Raw genomic sequence first — 19,125 nt, 5'->3', positions numbered from 1 at the left:
TGTTGCCTGTGCTTGTCAGGTCCTCTTTATAAAATCTTTGCTCAGGGCCGGGCGCGATGGCTCATGCCTATAATCCCAGCACTTTGGGAAGCTGAGGGGGGCAGATCACCTGAGGTCAGGAGTTCAAGACCAGCCTGACCAACATGGAGAAAGCCCATCTCTACTAAAAATACAGAAATTAGCCAGGCATGGTGGTGCATGCCTGTAATCCCAGCTACTTAGGAGGCTGAAGCAGGAGAATCGCTTGAACCTGGGAGGTGGAGGTTGCAGTGAGCTGAGATCACGTCATTGCACTCCAGCCTGGGCAACAAGAGCAAAACTCCATCTCAAAAAAAAAAAAAAAAAATTGCTCAGACCTGTGTCCTGAAGCATTTTCCCTGTTTTCTTCTAGTAGTTTTATAGTTTCAAATCTGACATTTAAGTCTTTAATCCATTTTGAGTTGATTTTTGTATATTGTGAGAGAAAGGGGTCTAGTTTCATTTTTTTGCATATAGATTTCTGTTACTCCAACACCATTTATTGAAGAGAGTGTCCCTTTCCCCCAGTGATTGTTCTTAATACCTTTGTTGAAAATCAGTTGAATGGGCCGGGCGCAGTGGCTCAAGCCTGTAATCCCAGCACTTTGGGAGGCCGAGGCGGGTGGATCACGAGGTCAAGAGATCAAGACCATCTTGGTCAACATGGTGAAACCCTGTCTCTACTAAAACTACAAAAAATTAGCTGGGCATGGTGGCACGTGCCTGTAGTCCCAGCTACTCAGGAGGCTGAGGCAGGAGAATTGCCTAAACCCAGGAGGCGGAGGTTCCGGTGAGCCGAGATCGTGCCATTGCACTCCAGCCTGGGCAACAAGAGCGAAACTCCGTCTCAAAAAAATAAATAAATAAATAAAATAAAAAAATAAAGAAAATCAGTTGAATGTAAATATGTGGGTTTCTGGATTCTCTCTTCTGTTCCACTGGTCTGTGTATCTGTTTTTATGCCAGTACCATGCTGTATTGGTTCCTATAACTTTGTTGCATATCTTGAAGTCCAGTAGTGTGATGCCTCCCCTTTCTTCTTTTTGTTCAGGATGACTTTGGCTGTTCAGGGTCTTTTGTAGTTAAGTATAAATTTTAGGATTGCTTTTTCTATTTCTGTGAAGAATGACATTGATTGTTTTTGTTTTTTGAGATGGAGTGTCACTCTGTCACCCAGGCTGGAGTGCAGTGGCACTATCTTGGCTCACTGTAATCTCTGCCTCCTGGGTTCAAGTGATTCTTGTGCCTCAGCCTCCCAGGTAGCTGGGATTACAGGCATATGCCACCACACCCAGCTACTTTTGTATTTTTGGTAGAGATGGCTTTTTGCCATGTGACCAGGCTGGTCTTTCACTCCTTACCTCAGGTGATCCACCCACCTTACCCTCCCAAAGTGATAGGATTACAGACGTGAGCCACTATGCCCGGCTGTCATTGGCATTTCTATAGGAATTGCACTGGATCTGTAGAAATTTTTAGCAGTATGGTTATTTGTGGAGTATTAATTTTCAGTACATGAACATAGGGTGTCTTTACATATTTTGTGTTTTCTTCAATTTCTTATGTCAGTGTTTTATAGTTTTTCCTGTATAGATCATTCACCTCCTTAGTTAAATTTATTTCTAGGTTTTTGTTGTTTGTAGCTATTTTAAGTAAGATTTCTTTTTCTTCTAGTTTGTTGTTTTATAGAAACACTGCTGATTTTTTCTGTGTTGATTTTGTATCCTGCAACCTTATTTGATGTGTTTATCAGTTCCAAGAATATGTGTGTGTGTGTGTGTGTGTGTGTGTGTGTGTGTGTGTGTGTGTGTGTGTAGTTTTTAAGGTTTCCTGTATATAAGATCATTTATCTGTAAACAGGGAAAGTTCGACTTCTTCCTAATTCTGATGCCTTTATTTTCTTTCTCTTGCTTAATTGCTCTCACTAGGACTTGCAGCAGTTTGTTTAATAAATGTGGGCATCACTGTCTTGTTTCATATCTTAGAGGAAAAGCTTTTCGTTTTCTCTGTTAAGTTTGATGTTGGCTATGGGTCTGTAATATATGAACTTTATTACATTCAGGTACATTCCTTCTGTGCCTAACTTGTTGAGAGTTTTCTCAGGAAGTGATACTAGATTTTATTAAATATTTTTCCTGCATCTGTTGAGATGATCATATGGTTTTGTCCATCATTCTGTTGATTTACTTTGTTACGTTTGTTGATTTGTATATGTTGAACCATCCTTGTGTCCTTTGCATCTTTTTAATGTGTTGCTGAATTTGATTTGTTTGTATTTCATTGAGGATTTTTACATCTGTGTTCATCAAGGTTATTGGCTTATAGTTTTCTTTTTTTCCCCGTTCCCTTTTTGTTTTTGTTTTTTGTATCCTTGTCTGGTTTTGGTATCAGCGTAATGCTGGCCTCATAGAATGAGTTTTTAAAAATTCTCTCTTCTGTTTTCTGGTAGAGCTTGAGAAGAATTGGTATTAGTTTTTCTTTAAATGTTTGGTAGAATTCCATTGGTTCCTAGACTTTTGTTTTCTTTGATGGGAGACTTTTTATTACAGATTTAGTCTTGTTACTTGTAATTGGTATTTTTAGCTTTTCTGTTTTTTTCTTGGTTCAATCTTGGTAGGTTGCATGTATTTAAGAATTTATCAATTTCCATAGTTTTTTTTAAAGAGATGGGGTTTCACCATCTTGGCCAGGCTGGTCTTGAACTCCTGACCTCGTGATCCACCCATCTCAGCCTCCCAAAGTGCTGGGATTACAGGCATGAGCCACCGTGCCCGGCAATTTCCATAGGTTTTTTTAAGTTGTTGGTGTGTAGTTCATAATAATTTCTAAAGGTCCTTTGTATTTCTGTGGTATTAGTTGTAATGTCTTCATTTCTGATTTTATTTATTTGGGTCTTTTCTTGGTTAGTTTAGCTAGTGGTTTGTCAATTTTGTTTATCCGTTCAAAAAAACAACTTCTCATTTCATCGATCTTCATTTTTAGCCTCATTTTTGTTTATTTCTGTTTTGAACTTTATTATTTCTTTCCTTCTAGTAATTTTGGGTTTGCTTTGTTTTTGCTTTTCTGGTTTCTTGAAGCATATCATTAAGTCATTTATTTAAAATCTTTCCACTTTTTTGATGTAGGCATTTATTGCTATAAAGTTACCTTTTAATGTCGGTTTTGCTATATTTTATAAGTTTCAATATATTGTGTTTCCATTTTCGTTTGTTTCATGGAATTTTTAAATTTCCCCATTGGTCATTCTGGAGCAAATTTAATTTCCATATATCATCTATACAATTTTGAAAGTTCCTCTTTTATTGATTTCATTGTATTTGAACATATTATTCCATTGTGTTCAGGAAATATATTTGACATGACTTCAGTTCTTTAAAATTTGTTGAGACTTGTTTTGAGTCTTAATATGTGGTCTATCCTGGAGAATATTCCATGTGCTGATGATAAGAATATATATTCTGAAGCTGTTGGATGAAATGTTCTGTAAATGACTGTTAGGTTCATTTCGTCTGAAGTACAGTTTAAATCCAATGTTTCTTTGTTGATTTTCTGTCTAAATGATATGTCCAATGCTGAGAGTGGGTGTTGAGGTCCCCAGCTACAAATGGAGTCTCTCTTTCCCTTTTAATCTAATAATATTTTGTTTTTACATCTGGGTGCTTTGGTGTTGGGTGGGTATGTATTTATAACTCTCATATCCTCTTGTTGAATTGGTCCCTTTATCATTATAGAACGCCCTTTGTCTTTTTTTATAGTTTTTGATTTAAAGTCTGCTTGCCTGATACATGTATAGCTACCTCTGCTCACTTTGGATTTCCATTTCCGTGAACTGTCTTTTCCATCCCTTCCTTTTCAGTTTGTATGTGTCTTTGCAGGTAAAGTAAGTTTCTTGTAGGCAGCATATGATAGTTGGGTCATTTTTTAAAAAATCTATTCAGCCAGTCTGTATCTTTTTATTAGGGAATTTAATCTGCTTATATTCAAGGTTATTACTGATAGATCAGGACTTATTCCTGTCATTTTTAAAATTACTTTCTGGTTGCATTGTATATCCATTGTTCCTTTCTTTCTCTCATTGTTTATCATTATGGTTTTGTGGGTTTCTATAGTGCTTAGGTTTCTTTTTTCCCTTAGTGTATCTGCTCTACCAGAATTTTATATTAATACTTTTTGTGTGTTTTCATGAGAGTGATTATCTTCCAAATGTGGGACTCCCTTGAGCATTTCTCATAAGGTGATTAATTTCTTCTGTTTCCATGTGTCTGGGAAATACTTTATTTCTCCTGTATGTCTGAAGTATGGTTTTGGTGGGTAATCTTAGCTGCCAGTTTTTTTCTTTCAGTACTTGAATATTATCTCATTCTCTCCTGGTCTGTAAGGTTTCTGCAGAGGCGGCCATCTACTTTAAACTTTCACCCAGCACAGGAGAAAGTTTTAGGGGTGGTGTAAGTGTATATAATTCTTTAATGTGATAGTTCTTGACCTTGGGGATGATCTAACATACCACTTTTATTAATAAATATTCATAATGTCCTCTTTAATACACTGATTTGTGGCTGAAATAACCTATTGACAATCTCTAAAAAATATTTATACGTAGCCTTAACTGTAATATAAGGGATAAAAATTTTTAAGTAATTTATAATGGAATAATACCTGTTTTAATACATATCTATCTACTTGGGACAACTATATTAGAAGATATACATACCTAAGAAATACTTGTTCCTACTTATAAGAAAAGGTTTAAGACAAGATCAAAAGCCCTTCTCTGTAAGAAGTACTGGAAAAGCTGGGCACAGTGGCTTATGCTTGTATTCCCAGCACTTTGGGAGGTTGAGGTCAGCGGATCACCTGAGGTTGGGAGTTCGAGACCAGCCTGACCAACGTGGAGAAACCCCATCTCTACTAAAAATAGGAAATTAGCTTGGCATGGTGGTGCATGCCTATAGTCCCAGCTACATGGGAGCCTGAGACAGGAGAATTGCTTGAACCTGGGAGGTGGAGGTTGCGGTGAGCCACGATCGCGCCTTTGCCCTACAGCCTGGGCAACAGGAGTGAGACTCCATCTCAAAAAAAAAAAAAAAAAAAAGTACTGAAAAATGAAAGAGCTGATGAAAAAGATAAATAGTAGACTTAAGTATATGTGATAACAAAAAGGGGGAAGTAACCTAAATAAAATATGAATAATACACCTGCAAAAATAAACTATAGATGGTCAAGGTGGAGAAAAATGAGGTAGATCTTAAAAGCGTAGTATCAGAATGTATCTCCTGACATGAAATTCCACTATAGGCCAAGGCTCTAATAGGTTAAAAAAAAAAAAAAAAAAAAAAGGCCTCAGAGACCATATCATTTGAAAGGTGACTGAAAATAGGAACATAGGTATGAGTCTACACAGAAGTTCTATGGTTTAGGGACAGTGTCAGTGTTTTTAATATTTGATTCCAAATCTGTTAAAAGCAATTCAAAATCTTTTACATATTAATTTGCATTATTAAATGAAACTCCTTTCTATCTTTGTAGTTAGATATGCTGCTAGGTATGGTGGGCACACACCTGTAGTCCCAGTTATTTGGGAGGCTGAGGCAGGAGAATTGCTGGAGCCCAGGACTTCAAGGCTGTAATGCACTGTAATTGCTTCTGTGAATAGTCATTGCACTCAAGCATGAGCAACATAGTGACATCCTGTGTCTTAAAAAAAAAGAAAAAGTTATTAAAAAAGAAATCTGACCAGGCGCAGTAGCTCACAACTGTAATCCAGCACTTTGGGAGGCCGAGATGGGTGGGTCACTTGAGGTCAGGAGTTCAAGGTCAGCCTGGCCAACATGGTGAAACCCCATCTCTACTAAAAATACAAAAATTAGCAAGGTGTGGTAGTGGGCACCTGTAATCCAGGCTATTCAGGAGGCTGAAGCAGGAGAATCACCTGAACCTGGGAGGCAGAGGTTTTGGTGAGCCGAGATTGCCCCACTGCACTGGACCAGAGGGAGACTCCACCTCAAAAAAAAAAAAAAAGTTCTATAAAATATTGAGTAGAGGCTGGGTGTGTTGGCTCATGCGTGTAATCCCAGCACTTTGGGAGGCCGAGGTGAGTGGATCACTTGAGGCCAGGGGTTCAAGACCAGCCTGGCCAACATGGCAAAACCCCGTCTCTACTAAAAATATAAAAATTATCTGGGTGTAGTAATGCACACCTGTAATCTGAGCTACTCTGAGGCATGAGAATTGCTTGAACCCAGGAGGTGGAGGTTGCATTAAGCCAAGATTGTGCCACTGCCGCCCAGCTTGAGTGACAGAGACTCTATCTCAAAATATAGAGAGAAAGTAGAAAGAACATGCAGAGTGAGTTCATTTTAATTTATGTGTTTAACACCACAGAATAATTTTAACTATATTTTTTCATAATGTTTCCTGTATTACTGGACTTTTTACATAACTACTTGTGAAAACAATCCAGTGTGATTAAATACAAAAGCACTAACAATTTATATTTGGTATACTTAGTATACTGGGTTTAGTCAGGTGGGACATGAGAAAATTCTCTGTGTCTGGCAGTGTCACACATTACATAACAGTATTTCTGGCCCCTTCTAATTAAAATACCTAGTAGCACTACCAATCATTGAGACGACCAATAAATGCTTCCTAGGGAGCAGTAATGATCTTTTTTTAAAAAAACAGTATTTTTATGATCACTATTCACAGCTATCTCCAGCAGCAGGTAAATGAGAGGCAAGAATTTTGTGTGTATACTTGTGTCTGTTTTTTTGTTTATACATTCATCTGTAAGTTTTAGTATTAATAATATTGAATTCACTAGGATGTTTACATTTCACAAAGTTTTACCAATTCTGTATTTAAATCAAGCTTTTTTGTTTTTTGGTTTTTTTTGAGACAGAGCTATTGCTCTTGTTGCCCAGGCTAGAATGCAATGGCGCAATCTCGGCTCACTGCAAACTCCGCCTCCTGGGTTCAAGTGATTCTCCTGCCTCAGCCTCCTGAGTAGCTAGGATTACAGGCATGCGCCACCATGCCCGGCTAATTTTGTATTTTTAGTAGAGATGGGGTTTCTCCATGTTGGTTAGGCTGGTCTCGAACTCCCAGCCTCAGGTGATCCACCCACCTTGGCCTCCCAAAGTGTTAGGATTACAGGCATGAGCCACTGCGCCCAGCCTTAAATCAAGTTTTATTGTAGTTTCCTTATTGTGTTTCATTAAGGAAGTTTTTTGTGTGTTCTTGTGTAAGCTTTTATTAATCATCATAATGTGTTATTCTGGCTAAAGGAATGCTAGATAAAACTGCATTTTCTCCGCTGGGGCTTATATTAACAAACGAGTCATCAAACTTTTACACTTACCAGAATCACCTAGGAGCTTGTTAAAGCACATATTGCTGAGCCCCACCCGTATAATTTCTTTTTGTTGGTTGGTTGGTTTGGGGCTTTTGGGGGGTTTTTTTTGAGATAGGGTCTTGCTCTGTCACCCAGGCTGGAGTACAGTGGCATGATCTTGACTCACTGCAACCTTGCTGCCTGGATTCAAGCAGTTCTCCTGCCTCAGTCTCCCCAGTAACTGGGATTACAGGCATGCGCCCACCACACCTGGCTAATTTTTGTATTTTTAGTAGAGATCAAGATTCACCATGTTGGCCTGGCTGATCTTAAACTCCTGACCTCAACTGATCTGCCCACCTTAGCCTCTCAAAAGTGTTGGAATTATAGGTGTGAGCCACCACACCTGATCCAGAGTTTCTGAATTAGTAGGCTGATGTGTGGGGGCTGCAGATTTATGGTTCTAACAGATTTCCTCATGAAGCTGATGCTGTTGGATTGGGGAACACAATTTGAGATCTACTATACTAACAAACTGTTTATGATTCCATTATGTTTTAGGGAGCAACGGACCACAGAAATTCTGCATTGAAAAAGTTGGGAAAGAAAACTGGCTACCCAGAAGTCATACCTGGTAAGTACAATCAGAAAGAATAGAGAAAATAGCCTTTGTGCAGTTATCTGTAGCTATTTAAAGCCAGCTAGAAATTAAAAGTGATATTTAGTAGATTTAGAGAGCAGCACAGCCATCACCGCAATGCTGTTTTAAAGCGTTTTGTTTACCCCAAAATGATTTCTTACAACTATTTGCAAACAATTCCTTTTTTCACATCTGAATTTTTTTTTTCAATGTGGGATTTAGAATTCTTTTAACTTTTCCCTAAAGGCAGAAAAAGAAGTCAAAGTTAGGAGATCTACTTTATAACATCATGACCACAAATATTCTCGTTTTAAATCTTATTTAATTACATTTCTAGAAATGTAGAAAACTAAATCTAATCCTTACCTTAGAGCAAATGTATTAATATTTTGGAATTCAACCTAATGTCAACAATATTTGAATCTTATTTTGTGGGATATATTTTAGTGATCATATATGGTCCTTGCTGGATATCTGACCTCTTTACTATTTTATTCTCTATTCCTTTTTGTTTTTGTACATATGTTTTATATATACATGTAATGTTTTGGTGAGAATTTTATTGATATATAAAAACTCACCCTCAAATTATACAGTAGAGTTCAGTGGTTTTTAGTGTATTTACGAGGTTATGTGAGAATCACTACTATCTAATTCCAGAACATTTTTTTACGTTCCCCAGAATCCATGTACCCATTAGCAGTCACTCCCCATTTACCCCCTATGCAGTCCTTGGTAACCACTAATCTACTTTCTGTCTCTATGAATTTTTCTTTTCTGTACATTTCATGTAAAATGAATCACACAATAAATATATGACCTTTATTTTGAGACAGTCTTGCTATGTTGCCCAGGCTGGGGTACGGTGGCACCATCTCAGCTCACTGCAACCTCTGCCTCCTGGGTTCAAGCGAGTCTCCTACCTCAGCTTCTTGAGTAGCTGGGACTCAGGCGTGCACCACCACCCTTGGCTAATTTTTGTGTTTTTAGGAGAGACAGGGTTTCACCATGTTGGCCAGGCTGGTCTTGAACTGCCGACCTGGTGATCAACCCACCCTGGCCTCCCAAAGTGCTGGGATTACAGGCATGAGCCACCATGCCCAGCCAAATTATAACCTTTTGTGTGTAGTTTCTTAGCATGTTTTCAATGTTCATCCGTAGTCTAGCATATATCAATATTTCATTCCTTTTTAAAATTGTGTTTAACATACATAACATAGAATTTACCATTTGCGTTTATCGTTCAGTGGCATTAAGCACATTCACATCATTATGCAGCCATGACCACCATTCATGTCCAAAAATTGTTTCTTTTTTCTTTTTTGGTTCTTTTTGAGACATACCTCACTCTGTCACCCAGGCTGGAGTACAGTAGCTTGGTCTTCACTCATGCAGCCTCTACTTCCCAGGCTCAAGTAATCCTTCCACCTTAGCCTCCCAAGTAGCTGGGACTACAGGTGTGTGCTACCACCTAATTTTTAACTTTTTGTAGAGACAGAGTCTCACTTTGTTGTTCAGGCTGGTCTCGGCCTCCTGAGCTCAAGCAGTACTCCTGCCTTGGTCTCCCAAAGTGCTGGGATTATAGGCCACTGTCCTGACCCAAAACTTTTTTCATCTTGCAAAACTGAAATAGTACCTACTAAAGCACCAAGTCCTGGTCCCCAGCCTGTTAGGAACTGGGCTGCACAGCAGGAGGTGAGCAGAGGGTGAGTGAGCATTACCTGCTGATCTCTACCACTTGCCAGTTCAGCAGAGGCATTAGATTCCCATAGGAGCAAGAACCCTGTTGTGAACTATACTTGTGAGGAATATAGATTGTGCATTCTTTATGAGAATCTAATGATCTTAGGTGGAACAGTTTCATTCCGAAACCACCCTCCTCCCCACTCCTATCCATGGAAAAATTATCTTCCACAAAACCATTCCCTGTTGCCAAAAAGGTTGGAGACTGCTGCTTTAAACAGTGATTCCCCATGACTCCCTCTCCCCAGGTCCTGGCAATCATCATTCTACTGTTTCTGATTTTTGACTATCTTTAGTACTTCTTAAGTGCAGAATTATACTTTATTTGTCCTTTTGTGACTGGCTTATTTCACTTAGAATAATACCTTTAATTTTCATCCATGTTGTAACATGTGTCAGCATTTCCTCCTTTTTAATGGTGAATAATACTTGATAGTCTGGTATACTACATTTTGTTTGTACATTCATCTGTCCTTGGACACTTGGGTTATTTCCACCTTTTGGCTGTTTTGAATAATGCTGCTATAAACATAGGTATACTGTGGTAGAATATAGGCATATCTATGCATGTCCCTGCTTTCAGTTGTTTTGGGCATATACCCAGAGGTGGAATTGCTTGATTGTGTAGTAATTCTATTTTTAATTTTTTTGGGGGGGAGAATCTCGCCATACTGCTTTTCATAGGGGCTACACTGCTTTATATTCCTACTAGTAGTGCAGAAGAGCTCCAATTTCTCCACATCCTCACATCCTTTTCAACTCCTTTTCTTCTTTTTGTTGTTGTTGTTTTAAATAATAGCCATCCCAGTAGGTGTGAAGTTGTATCTTATTTGCATTTACCTAATGACTAAGCATGTTGAGCATTTTTTCATGTGCTTATTGGTCATTTGTATATCTTCTTTGGAAAAATGTATCCTTTGCCCATTTTTAAATATTGTTGAATTGTAAGTTTTTTATATATTTTAGATAGTTCTTTATCAGATATATGATTTATAAATATTTTTTTCCATTTTTGAGTTATTTTACTTTACTGATGGTATCCTTTGAAGCAGAGTAGTTTATTTTTGTGCTTCTATAGGAGTGGTGTTATACTACACTACGCATTTGATTTTTTGCATATTTCCTTTTCTCAAACTAACAATTCTTGCTTTTAGTTTTAATCGCCTGGACCTGCCACCATACAAGAGCTATGAGCAACTGAAAGAAAAGCTGTTGTTTGCCATAGAAGAAACAGAAGGATTTGGACAAGAGTGACTTCTGAGAACTTGCACCGTGAATGGGCAAGAACTTGTTATGTTTGTCCTTCTCAGCCTGTTGCACATCTTGTAAAATTGGACTATGGCTCTTTAGAGAGTTATCTGAGTGTAAGTAACTATTAATGTTATCATTAAAATTTATCTCCCAGTGATTTCTACTCACCATTTCCAGAAATCAGGTCTGCAAATGACTAGTCAAAACCTTGCTTAACATGAAATTTTAACACAGCAATGAAATCTGCCTTGTCTTATTCCACTAGTTTGTTCCCTTAACAATTTTGTATATATGTCAAAAGTCTCACTTGGGAGTAGGTTTTTTTCTTTTAGAAATTCTGTAGATAAGCAGGGAAGTCCTTTGGTAACTGCAATATACAAGATCTTCCTATTAAGCCTCTTGGTAAGAGGCATTTGTTAAAAGTGCAAACTTACCCCAGCTTCTGGGGATGCGAGCAAAATTCTGGCTTGTGTTCTTCTCATTTTAGTCTGACTTGACTATTGTCTTTCCTTTCTGGAGCATGAATCCATACATCATTCCTGGAAGTGATGCAAAACTACTGCATCCCTCTACAAAGTAGTTTTGTCAATTTGAATTCAGGGAAAAGTTGGTCACAGCCTGCAAATAACTTCATTTGGAAGTTTGATTGTTTTAGTTGCCTGGCAAATACTACACTTCACAAACAATATTAACACTGTGATTCCTTCATTGTTGTTTTAAGAAGTTAACCTAGGGCCAGGCGTGAAATCCTAGCACCTTGGGAGGCTGAGGCAGAAGGATCCCTTGAGGACAGGAGTTCAGGACCAGCCTGGGCAACATAGGGAGACCCTGTCTCTTTTGGGGGGAAAAATAAATAAATGGGAAAAAAGTTAACCTAGAATTAGAATTAACTTAATTGAATTCATCTAAGGACATCAGTGGTGATTTTTATATGTTCCTCTACATAATTGATGCTTTATAATTTTAACATAATCCAACAACTTCAGTTTACATTTAATTATTGTTAAGGAGTTTAAGACTAGAAAGACAAGAGTGCTTTCTAGTCCAAATAGAGGTCAATGAAATAGCTTCTGACATCAAATTTTCATTTGAGAGGGAGAGCTGTGGTATGGGCTAAAAAGAAAGGAAGATAATATCCAGTAACTACAGGAATATATTCTCTGTGAATTAAAAGTCTTCAAAGTTATCATTTCTCTGACATACGTTGGAGTAGTCATTTCCATTGTTTACATTGTCCTGAACTGGTTTGATATCCCTCATCTGCAATATTCTTTTTACCCTTAAAATTTTTAGCAGGGTTTTCTTTTTTTCTCATGACTATTTTAAGTTTAGATTGCCCATTATTAACTGTTTAATGCACTTTGAAGTTCTCTGGAGTTAATTCTTTTAAATTGGCCTAGCTTAGACTGTCAAGGTGGCTGTCATAAATTGGACTTTATGAGCAGTGGAATGAAGCCTAAGCCAGCTGAGTCCCTATCATAGCTGTACCATGAGGACAGCCTCATAGCTCATGTATCAGGGACTTTGCCACGTTTCAGAGGCATAGCACGAACAAGTAATATTAAGCCAAGAACAAGCAGCAGAACCCTGTTCCATATGGCCCTAATGCTCTTCCTTTTTACATCCTGGAACAACAATAAAAACATTTTTTTTTAACTTGTCTATCTGTACTCGAAGACACTGCCATCATAAAGCAGAGACTGACATGAGTGAAAAGGTTGCCTCATCAAAGAAACTCAGTGTAAATTGGGAGACTAGGCTCTCCCCAGCCGTGTGGTTTTTTTTATTTCATGTATCCCAGGAAATACTGTCTGGTTTCCAGTAGCCCTAGCTGTTAAAAGTAGGGACTCTGCCTTTTTGTTGGTAGGGGAGGAAAAACACTATTGCTTTGTCTTACAGAGCGAATGTCTGCCAACTACCCGTTCATTATATAAGTCTGAACTTGGTAATATATGACTAATGAAGATTAAGCCCTCTATAAAGACTTCCTGTTGAGGTGAATTCTCATACTGAAATGTAGTTATCTACAATATTTACTAGAGATTTATGAGATTAAATTAAGAGATAATGTAAGAAAATAGATTTTTTTTTGTTCTATATAATGCTTCATGATTCATTTAGGGACCTAGAAATATTGTGTGAAAATATATAAATATCACCCAAAAGGCTTTCTGCCCTATATTTTTAAAATACAGAATAGTTATCTTTGAAGTAGCCCTCGCCCTAGTTCTATAGGGCTTGGCTATTTAATATTTTTATGGAAGAAGTGTTTAGTTCTGGAAAAGGTAAATGCTTGTATATATTTTTGCAGCCTGGGATCTCCCTACTCCATTTTTCCCTTTAATTTAAGTGGCCACATGTATATGTCTTCCCTGCTGTGTTAGGAAAATGGGGGCTGGATATCCCAAGAATCAGAGGTTATATAAAAATACTGCAAATAGACAGCAGACATAAATATCTACCAAATGCTATCTTAAATTTTGGTCCAAACTGAACATATGGAAATAGATTTATTGTAAGTATTTACGTAGACCTTTTTCTTACATCTTAACTAAATTGCTTTTAGAATTCTTTTTCTTTGTAAGCATTGTAAATGCTAATAAATCCTGTTAATTATTATTATTTTTTTTTTACTGCATGTTACATTGAAATAAAAACAAAGTAAAATGAGCAATTGCCTTATTCTTCTGCTCTTTTGCGGGGGTGGGGGTTGGGGAAGACAGCATTCCACAGCCTGGTCAGGAGGGAGGGACCTCACTTGTTTGGTCAAATGGAGTGGTTTAAAACTGATCAAGCAGCTCATAATAATGAATTCCTGCTCTGTCTTTTATTATGTCAGAGTACAGAAGAACCTCATTTCATAAAACTTACAATAACTCTATTTAAAATTCAGGTATTGTCCTTGGGAGGCTGAGGTGGGAGGATCGCTTGAGTCCAGAAGTTCAAATCCAACCTGGGCAACATAGCTAGACCCTGTCTCTTAAAGAAACAAAAAGACATATTCAGGTACTGATTTTTCATCAAGAGATTGACATACCAATGATTAGAAATTTTAGTGAAACATGTTCAACTATACACAAAGTTCTCATCCTAAATGAACTATTTCAATCAAGCCCGCTCTACCACTTTTTACTTATCTGATTAATAATCTGAAATGTTATCAGGGTTGACTCATGGAATTAAACTTTTCCTCTTGTTTTGGATGTTACTTCATCTTTCTAAAGTCCTTTAGAGTTAACTACTTCTATTTAGTATTGTTGGCATCTCCAGCCCCCCCCCATTTGTTTTTCTTTTAATTATTTACAAAATTGTTTGTATATTTGTATATTACTGTATTAAGAGTACCTTTGTTTTCTTGATCTGTTACTTCTAATACTCAGGTAATGCTACCAATATTACAGGAAGTCAAATGCTTTCATAAAGTTCCTTGAGTGGTTGCCTCACTTACGTTTTCCTAAAAGATGTAAGACTGTTTATAATTAAACTTTTTTGATCCTTGATTTGCATGCTTTTCTGTTAGTCTTGGGTAAGATGGGGTCTCTTTCCTCTTTCCCCAGCCCCGCCTTCAGAGAAGACTAGGTCACATAGACTTCTGCCTCTCTGCTTTTTTAACGTGGCAAGTTACAGTCTGTATTGTGGTATTGTTCTCAGACCAAACCAAGAGTCAGGCTCCTTATTCTTGCAGCCCAATAATGAGGTGCAGATGAACTGGGAAAGGAGGGAGTTTATTTCTGTAACGGGTACAGGGAGAAGGCGTGGAAATTATCCCCAGACCAACTCAAAACTACAAAGTTTTCCAGAGCTTATTTACCTTCTAAGCTATATGTCTATGTGTAAGTGTGCATTCATCTAAAGACATAAGTGATTAGCTTTTTTAAATCTTTAAGATCTGAATCCCAAAGACCTTCTTCTGGAGCCTCAGTAAATTTACTTAATCTAAATGGATCCAGGTGCTGGGGTGAATGATTACCCTTCAGACCCCCCAGTAAACTTGTTTGTGCAGCCTTCAGACCCTCAATAAGTTCCTTCAGACCCCCAATAAAACTTGTTTAATCCTAAATGGATCCTGTTAAGAATTCCTTTGTTATTTTATCATGCTTCAAGGCCCAGGAAAGGCCTGGGCAAAACCCTTGGTGGGCTTTTGTTTAAGGGCCCTGACTTTTTTAGCTTTTAATATTTAACTTAACCATTCAGTCAGTGCTGAAACAGTTGTTATGGAGGCCTGTGTTATTAAGACCTGGCCTACCACAATATGAGTAAAAATACTAGAAATTGCTGCGCAGATGAGACTGGATTTGGTGCCCATGTTGAAGATGAAGATACCTCCAGAGGCCATCGGCCAACATGATGGCCTCCATGTGAACTGCTTTTCTGAGACAACTAAAAGACGGGACCACAGGCAGGAGTGCTAAGTAGAGAACCACCAACTAGCTAGCTATCAAGACTGTTACGAAGACTGTTATCAACCAGCTGGCCCGCTTACCATCTTCAGTAGACCTTTTTCTTATTAGGAAACTCAGGTGATTATGCTCTCATTTAAAACAAAACCAGTGGAGAAAGACTAAGGCAAGAGGAATTTAATACAGCTGATCTAACATGGGACTGGGGAAAGAAACTGCAGGCCTCTCCCAGGTCCTGAGTAGCTGTTTAGTCTGTCCAGTGGAAGCTGCTAGAATGCTAGAATGCTGTAGTTTCAATGTGCTTAGAATAAGGGAAAAGGTATGTCCCCCTCAGCATGTGGAAACCTATGGGGAATAAGTAATTGTTATTAACCATTGGCTCTCATCCAAAACCCTACAAAGCATCAAACTGGGACTCCACCGTGGCTGACTGGCTGTTCTCTGGACTTTTCAAGTGTCTCACATTGTATAACTCTAGGAGTTGCTGTCTCTCCCAGCCTATTTCAGTTGTCGAATCTTCGATGTTTGTAGGACTCCTTTGTGATCAGGATACCTGGAATGGGGAGCCAGGAGAACCTTTCTGGTTGGCAAGGAAAAGAGGGCCTTAAACATAAACCCCAGAAGGACACTGTTGATCCCTTATAAACAAGGCCCTGTTAATAAGTGAAGAGTGGCTATGGACAAAAGGATTTCCTCAAAGCACCCCACGGAAGAACCTTGAGAATTTGTAGTCATACTTGCAAGATTACTAAAAACAGCCCTCCTGTTATTTTTCTTCTAATTCAGACCTGTTCTATTTGTCTTCCATATCATAGCAACCAATACCACACCAACATTCACTTAATACCAAAACAGCTGTCAACATTTATCACAATGTGCAGGACACTGGTAGATATGCTATGTGCAGTGTCACTTAGTCTTCCTGTTACTGGGAACGATTTCTGTTTTACAAGACAATAGAGGCTCCAAATGATTGAATCATGTTCACAACTATTGAAAGAGTAGATTGGAATCCAGGACGATTTGACTCCAAAGCATGTATGCTTAACCATTTTGCTGTACTGCTACTTACATACCACAACACTCGGAGTGACCAATATTGCCATTTCATTTAATTAGCCTCCAAATCCTATCAAATCTATTCCCAAAACTTTTTTTTTTTTGAAACAGTCTCGTTCTGTCGCCCAAGCTGGAGTGCAGTGGCAAGATCTCGGCTCACTGCAATCTCCCCCTCCCGATTTCAAGCAATTCTGCTTCACTCTCCCGAGTAGCTGGGATTACAGGCGCCCACCTCCATGCCCGGCTAATTTTGTATTTTAGTACAAAAAGTCAATCCTCTTAACATGCAGACACATTTCGAAGGAGAACCAAATCCTTCCTCACTGAAGAGCAGCTACCGTGGAATGAAACTTTGGAGTTAGATTATTGTTGAATCCAACAAGCTACAGTGCCTGGGAGAAAAAGTACTTATAAAGTATTTGGTGAAGCTTACTGGTGATAAGGCATGTGCGTGTTCAGCACAGTAATGTGGCACAGGGTTCACTAAACGGCATGTTTTAACCGAAGTTATTTCCTACTTAGAGGACCCAGAAACGTTTGCGGCCTGCGAGAATAGAATGCTAAAGAGCGAAAATCCGGACAACACTGGGCTCTGGGAAGAACGGTCCCCCTTTTAGAGATGAGAACAGGATAGAACACAAAGATGTGGTTTCTCCTAGATAACGCGAGTGAGGCCGAGCTCGGATTCTGCAGACTCCCAGGCCAGTCCTAACCAATTCATCTCCGAGTTTCACAGCCTCTTCCCCGGAGACTCCAGCCCCATCCCTGGCCTGCCCGATCCCGAAGCGCATTTGGGCCCTGGGCCTCTCACAGTCTTGGCTCAAAGGGGTCTCAGCAACCGCCCCACTCGCCTTCATACTGTCCCACCACGCTCCACCCAGGGACTTCAGAGCCAGCTTAGAACTCTAGTGAGAGCTGAAAAGCATATTCCGATACCGAGAACCAGCATGTTCTATTTTTGTGAGTCAGGGTCTCTCGCTCTGTCGCCCAGGTTGGAGTGCAGTGGCGCAATCTTGGCTCGCTGAGCCTCGAACGATCCTCCCACCTCAGCCTCCAGAGTAGTTGGGACCACAGGCGCGCGCCACCACGCCCGGCTACTTTTTTTTTTTTTTTTTTAGTAGAGACGGAGTGTCGCCATGTTGCCGAGGCTGTTCTCGAACTCTTGGGCTCAAGCGATCCTTCTGACTCGGGCTCCAAAAGTGCTGGTTTTACAGGCGTGAGCCACCGCTTCTGGCCAGAACCAGCATCTTTTCTGCACTGCTGGAGTTGGGAATTTTCCGCAGCTTAGTGCTCATCTCCTTTGCTTTTCGCTTTCCCACAGTCAAGCAAATTTAGAGTCCGGGCGCAGCTAAAGTCTGCTCGCCCGCCCCCACCTCATCCTGACTCCTGATAGGCAGCTAGCGTTGTCCGTTTTGCCAGAAACCTCTGCGCAGGCGCAGAAAGGCACGGGACTGGGCTGAGTGTTGGCTACGCGGGGTTACCGGATCCGTCGGAAATGGTGAGCGTGGGCCTGGGGGTTAGTGGCTGGCGGCCGCCCACCACCCCACGCCGGACCTTCAGATCTCTGAGGATGAGGGGGTCTCAGAGCTCTGGGCAAGGAATCGGTTGGGGCTGGGCGTGGCCAGGACCGGGCCGGAGCAGACCTGAGGGCGGAACCCAGGCGGCGCGGGCCTCTAGAGCGGACCCGAGGCGGGGCTGCGGGTTCCTGCCGCCCCTTGACCGGAAGCAGGAGCTCGGACTCGGCCGGGAAGAGATGGTGGGGCGAGGGTTGGACAGCGACCCTGTAGCCTAGCGTCCTGGGCCTTGTGCAATGGCAATCTTGCTGACGTTTCCTGCGAGCTCAGTTTATGGCAGGCTCTGCCAAGCGCTTTAGTTATCTCGTCTTTCCTCCGCTTCCTTCTCCCAGCTCTGTGAAGTGGATACGACCATTAGGCCCATTTTTTATGCAAATCTGTTATCCAGAGCTCCAAGTAGCCTAGTGCTTTGCCCCAGGAAATGGTGGAGGTGGAGAAGCTTGGTTGCCGCCACTCTGTCACCGTGGTTCTTGCCAGCTGCTGGGACTGAGTGCCTGAGTCAGGAACAGGCGGCGTCCGCCCTTGAGGATCCCAACGCCTTCTTTCTACCTTGCTGGCTGCAGCTGTGGGCTCTCTACGCCTTTACAGGTTTTGTAGTTTTTAATCATCACAGCTTCTGCAAAATTTGAAAAAAGTTTTAAATTTTAAGCCATGCGAATGTATTACTTTTTCAAAAATCGTATTTATAAATCTAGATCTTTTAAGAAAAATTGAAAAAAGAAACTGTCATCACCTGGAGACAAACACAGTCATATGACTTCTAGTCTTTGTTTTTGCTTTATACAATTTAGCCCTTGTTGAACGTACAATTGTGGGTTCTGTTTTTCATTATTACACCACAAAGAATATCTCCACATCATTACAAACATGTAGTAATACTTCAAATATATATAAAACTTCATTTTTCACATCACTTGAGCTGTGAAAAAAATTCATATATGACCGGGCGCGGTGGCTCACGCCTGTAATCCCAGCACTTGGGAGGTCGAGGCCGGTGGATCACGAGGTCAAGAGATCGAGACCATCCTGGTCAACATGGTGAAACCCCGTCTCTACTAAAAATACAAAAAATTAGCTGGGCATGGCGGCGCGTGCCTGTAATCCCAG

At 39.9% G+C, this 19,125-nt stretch overlaps 2 protein-coding genes across 6 annotated transcripts in view; both read left to right on the top strand.

Moving 5' to 3' along the window:
* ITCH (itchy E3 ubiquitin protein ligase) overlaps positions 1 to 13,655 on the top strand; it is a 145,705-nt gene extending 132,050 nt beyond the window's left edge. For all 4 annotated transcript variants that reach the window (XM_032295201.1, XM_032295203.1, XM_032295202.1 and 1 more), the window contains 2 exons: positions 7,913 to 7,985; positions 10,889 to 13,655. In XM_032295201.1, coding sequence (XP_032151092.1) covers positions 7,913 to 7,985; positions 10,889 to 10,988 — 173 coding nt within the window. In that variant the 3' untranslated portion in view covers positions 10,989 to 13,655. The remainder of the gene's footprint in view (positions 1 to 7,912; positions 7,986 to 10,888) is intronic.
* A 4,177-nt stretch (positions 13,656 to 17,832) lies between these two features.
* DYNLRB1 (dynein light chain roadblock-type 1) overlaps positions 17,833 to 19,125 on the top strand; it is a 27,618-nt gene continuing 26,325 nt past the window's right edge. The window contains exon 1 of one of the 2 annotated variants that reach the window (XM_032295205.1): positions 17,833 to 17,942. In XM_032295205.1, coding sequence (XP_032151096.1) covers positions 17,940 to 17,942 — 3 coding nt within the window. In that variant the 5' untranslated portion in view covers positions 17,833 to 17,939. The remainder of the gene's footprint in view (positions 17,943 to 19,125) is intronic. The other variant, XM_032295206.1, reaches the window with a different exon arrangement.

Source organism: Sapajus apella, unplaced genomic scaffold (genome assembly GCF_009761245.1).
Source record: "Sapajus apella isolate SASKATOON/1434 unplaced genomic scaffold, GSC_monkey_1.0 scaffold33, whole genome shotgun sequence".
Classification (NCBI taxonomy): domain Eukaryota; kingdom Metazoa; phylum Chordata; class Mammalia; order Primates; family Cebidae; genus Sapajus; species Sapajus apella.
Note: the sequence above shows the minus strand (reverse complement) of the source record. Positions and strands in the feature narration are given on the sequence as shown.